Source organism: Leptonychotes weddellii, chromosome 8 (assembly GCF_054177405.1).
Source record: "Leptonychotes weddellii isolate Sample4059 chromosome 8, ASM5417740v2, whole genome shotgun sequence".
Taxonomy (NCBI): domain Eukaryota; kingdom Metazoa; phylum Chordata; class Mammalia; order Carnivora; family Phocidae; genus Leptonychotes; species Leptonychotes weddellii.
Genome location: NC_138376.1, coordinates 79,710,770 through 79,717,190, shown reverse-complemented (window position 1 = coordinate 79,717,190; position 6,421 = coordinate 79,710,770). Strand labels below are relative to the sequence as shown.

Here is a 6,421-nt window from a genome sequence, read left to right as displayed (position 1 = left end):
CCCCCCCCCCCCCCCCCCCAGCGTGTTGCTGTCAGGAAATATTCAGGCCTGCTACAGGGGTTAGAAGAGTGTGTAGGGTGAGGGGAGAACACAGAGGAGAATGGGATTAATTTCCATCAGAGGAAAGGGATCATATGTGAATTGAGCCTGGAAGTTGGCCAGTTGGATAAGGTAGAAAGGACATTCCTGGCTGTGTGACCAAAATAAATCATAGTTATGTAGGGCTGGACAGTTGTGGACTGGTGCACTTGTTTGTAGGATGGCAGGAGGGCCATTGTGACCATCCATGGGTGGATAAGCTTGGATGGGGGCTGGGAAGGAAAAAAAAAAAAAGGTCAGATTTGATGGGCTCTGCTTGCTGTGTGCAGGACTCTGCAATTTATCCTGAAGTCAGCAGGTACGCTATTGAATAGTATAACTAAAATGTTGATTAGTAACAGTGCCTTATCAGGGCTCTATTTTTAAAGTCTTTTGGGGAGATGAGGAATGGCTGGCAAACTTAGAATCAGACACTGCATAACTTAAGTTCAGGGGATGTGGCTATAAGATCACTCCATTTGTAGGGAATGGTCTTGTAGAAGAAGTAGTGGGGCAGGGGAGTAGGGTGGTGGCCCTTGGCTCCTGGGATTGTCCTGGAGAGAATCCATTTCCTACCCTGGTTAAAAATGTCTGCTGCATAACTGACCTCAGTCTGTTTTAGATGGTAATGCTGGTGCCAGGAAGATGGGGCTGTTTCAGAGGCACACTGGGTTCTGAGTCAGGGTCCAGGTATGGACCTGCCAAGTTACACCTGGCCTGGTTCATTAGCAAGAGGTTAAGTAAGTCCACAGGCTTTGGGGTTGGCTCACAGAGGGTCACCAGTTCTGCTTATTAACCATCTGACTTCAGTTTCCTGCGTTAGTAAGAGTCTCTCAGGGAGATACCGTGGCTAAAATCTGTGGCACGGTGTTTAGTCCACCGTGATCTCCAAGTGAACAGTAAATCTGAGGCCTTTACGCTTGCTAACCTTTGTGAATTGCATTCCATACTCTGTAAACTAGGAATATCATCCACCCTCTTAAAAGTTTGCCTTAAAACACTAGGCACAACAGCATGGATAAGTCAGCAACTATTCATTGCTTTGAATCTAGTATTAGGCAAAACTAACATGATTTCCAATTAATCTTTTCTGCTTTCTTATGACAAGTTAACTTTATGGAAACGTCTGAGTTTTAGTGACATAATCGAGGAACATTTTTAAATCTGGTGTGTCACATCCAAAGAATATTTGGGGAAAAGCTGTTGGCAGTTTGCTTTTAGTCCCAGCTCTGGTTCTGAACTCGGTGCGGCCCTGGGCACGTTGCCATCTTGTGCCTGCCATGGCTCCTAAAAATATTGGATTGGAAGATCCTTTACAACTTTAAATTTTTCTGATTTCTTATTGTCAGAAGAAGGTGGTTATTTTAAGCGTATTTAAAACCACTTCAGGGTGTGTAAAATGTGAAAGCCTTGGGGATAAGAAGGAAAGATTAAAAGTTCTCATTCAGTGGTAACAATCAGTTACAGTTTAGAGAGGTTTTCCCTAAGGGTTGAAAGTTGGTGATTTTATGAAGACTCATCAGGAGAGATTTTAGCCTGGTGTTACATCCCTTGAATTTGTCAGTTGTTTAATGAGGACAGTTTCTGAGTGTTCTACTTAACTGCCCAGTCTTCCAGGTGTGCATTTCTCCAGGTGTTCTCTCACCTGGCACCAGATGAAGGAGATGAAGAACTTTTGCGGAAAAGCCTGGGGTTTTAGGCACCAGGAGATTCTTCTCACCCGGCCAGCAGCCACATTGGAACTGTGACCAGCAGGAGAAACAGAGATTGTTTCCCTCCATTAGGGAGGAACCCTTACCTTCTGATAGTAGAGATGAAGCAAGGAGACCCGTTAAAAATTCATCTGAGACCCTGGTATTGTTCTGAGAAACCGTAACTGCAAAGTTGGGAGTTGTTCGAGATATTTACTGGACAGATGTCCATGTGGCTTCAGTCAGATTTATCAGGATAGGATGAAATGGAGAGATTGCATAACGGTCTTTACCTTTGGGAATTTTCTTTATGCATGATCACCTGAGGCGTGGGGACTCCCACCCGCTCTGGGAGCCTCACTCCCTCTCTCAGGACAGGCCAGGATGGGGGCTTTGCAGAAGCCTGCAGGTGTTTCTGATGGTCGGTTCCCATGGGAGCTCCTGAAGCCTTCCCCTCAGCCAGACCCTGCCTGCACGAAGCCGGTGTCTTTCTTCAAATACCAGGCTAGTCGGAATGGGTGATGCCTTCGGGCCTCTTTTTTTGTAATCATTTCATAACAATACACAAAAGGGAAGAAAGGCCTCAGTCTTAGAAATGTTCTTTCATTGGGCCTAAGTCAGCTTTTTTAGCTGATATCAACCAGATTCATTATACTACACTTTGGTAACTTGCTTTTTTGGCAGTTGAGACTTAAAGACAAAAGCTATCGTGTAGTACATTGTAGGGAGATTTTCTGATCATTAGCAAGCTTAGCAGGAAGAGAAAAGCTGCCAATAAGCGCGCGTGTGGTAGCTCCTTCACAGACATGCCCTTCTTGCGCCCCGGCTGCATTGTGCGGTTCTGTGCTTTGCCCCTGACCACACATTGCCAAGTTTCTTTAGCACAGCGGCGGGCCTTTGTTTTGTGTTGTACAGGCAGAGCGGTTCCCTATTCTGACCTTTCATCTTTCTTCCCTCTCCAGCTAAAACATTCTTTTCATGACGGGTGGCTTGACACCTTTGAGAACCTGCCAGCTTTGGTTCATGTGGTAATTTGGGCAGACACATTGCCACTGAGCCAATTGGGGTATTTTCACCTGTCCATCTCCTCTGGTTTTTTTCTCTGTTACATTCAGAAGATACTAATGTAATTGGGCGTTAGACACTAATTGTCCAATACCACATTTTGTCTGTTGCAGGTACAGGATTATCATGGACAGAAAATTTATGACCCTTATGCTTGGCTTGAAGACCCAGACAGCGAGCAGACAAAGGTAATTGGGGCTTATAATTAAAGATCAGGTAGACCTAGTACCTGGCGCCAAACCCTAGCCATCGGTAGCTACGGCTTTTCCTTCCTGGTGTCTTCCTGTGTGTCCTGCCATGGGAAGGTGAGTGAACCTGTTGGTGCTACCGCTTTTTGTCGAATGACTCATGGGAGAAAGATGAGCGCATTTTAGTCCCAGAGAAAATAAAATGTTTGCAATAGTGTTTATGGTTTATGCTGACACTGATGAACAAAGTATTTGAAATGAAAATAGGAGAAAGAAAGAAAACTGATTTTTACCGAGTAAAAATGAAAACATAAAATAATGTGAAGGCAAAGGTGCCTAAAACATTTTTTCCAAAGGAAAAAGAAATCCTGTGAAGTTGGCCCTTGAACAACCTGGGGGTTTGGGGCATTGACCCCCCACCCCCACCCCACATAGCTGAAAATCCAATTATAACTTGTGAGTCTCCAAAAATTAACTACTGGTCATCTACTGTTGACAAGAAGCTTTACCAATAACATGAACAGTCAACACACATTTTGTGTGTTACATGTATTGTATATTGTATTCCTAAAATAAAGGAAGCTAGAGAAAAGAAAATGGTATTAAGAGAATCATAAGGAAGAGAAAATACATTTATAGTTCTGTACTGTAAAAAGCTCATGTATTAAGTGGACCCACACAGTTCAAACCTGTGCTGTTCAAGGGTCAACTGTATATTGAACAAATATCAGGTCTTAAAAAGTGAATGCTGGTCTTGGATTACTTACTGATTTTAATGCAACAACAATAAAACAAAAACCAAATTATAAATATAAGAACATTCTTATATTTTATAGAAGTAAGGGGGTGGAGGGGAGAATTTTCTGTTCTGTCTAAAAATACAAAGCTTTCCTGTTCTTTTGGAGAAGCACAGTATTTTTTTTTTTTTAAGATTATTTATTTGAGAGAGAGCAATCAAAAGTACATGAATGGGGGGAGAGATAGAGGGTGAGGGAGAGAGAATCCTCAAGCAGACTCCTTACTGAATGTGGGGCCTGATGCAGGGCTTGATCCCAGAACCCTGAGATCATGACCTGAGCCAAAATCAAGAGTCAGCTGCCTAACCGACTGAGCCACCCAGGTGCCCCAAAACATATAATATTTTGAGCTGAAGTCTCATTTCATTAATGAAGTTGCCCCTGAGTGCTATGTCCTACAGATATTCTGTTCTCCTTGGAGTACCCAGGACTTGTCCTTTGGGACTCATTGTTACATATACTGTATGTGGTTAATAAGTTTGCTTGGGTGTGGGGATCATGTTTCTCCAATCCATCTCAAGTTCCTTGACTCCTTTTTATAACTATATTTACATATTACTTAATTCATGGGAATATGTATACTCTTTCTAATATGCTCACTATTCCAGAAATTTATGTGAGCTTCTTTAGAATCCCAGAGTACATTTCCCATTTTTTAAAAAGCAGTGTTAAATATGCTCCTTTTCTGTCACCCTCTCCTGTTCTTCCTAGCATGTCTGTCCTTTTTTGCTCACTACAGAAGCTCTTACAACTTCTTCCCTACCTTTTGTCCTTGAAATAAGCACATCACCGTTTTGAGATTTTCTAGTGGTGTTCCCTAATACCACTTCTAATCCTTCTTATTTCTCTTTCCTGACCTTTTAAGAAAGACAGAGGTCTCATGGGTGAAAATGATTGGTATTTGGGTTTTCATGAAGCATTGGTTATAGAGATGGATGGGTAGAGATTCCAAAACGAGCAACAGATGGAGATTTTTAGGAGCGGGCGAAGGCTCTAGCTCTGCAGAGAAGGCGAGGAGGCGCAGGGAGCAGGTGTGGGGCTGCCTCCTCACCTCGACCCTGCCATGAATGACCTTGATCACTCAGCATTAGCTGGAGTGGAGACAGGGATTGAGCCTGAGATGGAGAGTCACAGGCAGCTGCGTAATCTATAATGGATGGGAAGCACCGGGGGAGGGAGTGAACTTCTGTGCATCTCTTAGAAAACTGTCCCCAAGGCCTGTCTCTGTGATAATTACTTTGTCTGGGGTAATGGGTACAACCTGGATTTCTTCAAGCTTTGGTGGTGATTGAGGGATTCAGCAATGTCAGAATGACCCAGTTTTAGTTTATGTGGTGATGAACGTAACATATAAACTTTGCGGTTCCTTAATTGATACTGGCTGGTCCCATGGTCAACAAGCCACTTATTAGTAGATGAAACTTTGTAGTGATCTTACAGTCCACATTTGATGGCAGCTAATGAGTATACGCTATTATTTTCATGGTATACATTTACTGGATGCTTACTGTGTGCCAGGCACTTCATTGGTAGCTTTGCATACCCTATTTCATTTAATTCTCAAAGCTGAAATACATCTTTTTACTTTCCCCATTTTACAGATGAGGAAATTGAGTTGCTGAATGGTTAAGTAACATGTCTAAGGTCACTGGGCTAGTAGATGTGGAGCCAGGAGTGCCGTCCAGGTAGCCCAAGTGGTTATCAATTATACAGTAAAAAATAATAAAAGAAAAAAGACTCTGGGAGTTACAGCTTTGAGAATGCAAGCTGTAGGAATATATTCATATCTGTGCTTGCCATGGGACTTTGACTTTGTGGTCGTTCTTCGAGGACTGTGGGCCGGCCCCCATGCCCATGCTAACCTGTGCAGACAGCTTCACTCAGGTGTCGGGGGCTTTGCAGCTTTTGCCTCCCCTCTACAGTCTTCCTGCACACCCTTCTCACTCTTCTCCAGACAGGTTTGTTATTGACGAATAGTGTATCATCTGGTTTGTAAGGAGTTAAATTTCAGTGTCAGACTGAAAAGGTAGCATGTCCTTTTCCAATGAGCAGAAGAGCAGTGTGAACATTTTCTGCTCATAGTTATACACATACTCACAAAGGTGGATTAGTCATATCTTGGTGTAAAGAAGACTGTCTTCACATAGCCTCCAAAACAAAAAGCTGCCTTTTTTTTTAAGATTTTATTTATTTATTTGACAGAGAGACACAGCTAGAGAGGGAACACAAGCAGAGGGAGTGGGGGAGGGAGAAGCAGGCTTCCCGCTGAGCAGGGAGCCTGATGTGGGGCTCGATCCCAGGACCCTGAGATCATGACCTGAGCCGAAGGCAGACGCTTAACGACTGAGCCACCCAGGTGCCCCTAGAAGTTGCTCTTGTTGCTTTCTCAATCTTTTGTGATACTATATTGCTAATAGTAACAGATTTAGCGGATGTTCTTCATTGAATTTCAAGAGGCTTTCAGGAGCTAGCTGGACAGTTGTGGACTCCGTTGCAGTCATAGCTGCCCCTGTGTGCGAATCATCAGACTTTCCTCATCTCCATCTAACTGGACATAGTGTGGGAAACTTCACCATCCCACTTTGGTTGTCTTCCTTTTCCT

The 6,421-nt window shown here is 43.4% G+C and overlaps 1 protein-coding gene across 1 annotated transcript in view; it reads left to right on the top strand.

The window, feature by feature from the left end:
* LOC102734356 (prolyl endopeptidase) overlaps positions 1 to 6,421 on the top strand; it is a 108,560-nt gene that overhangs the window by 2,234 nt on the left and 99,905 nt on the right. The window contains exon 2 of the mRNA XM_081828728.1: positions 2,948 to 3,022. Within this exon, the coding sequence (XP_081684854.1) occupies positions 2,948 to 3,022 (75 nt within the window). The remainder of the gene's footprint in view (positions 1 to 2,947; positions 3,023 to 6,421) is intronic.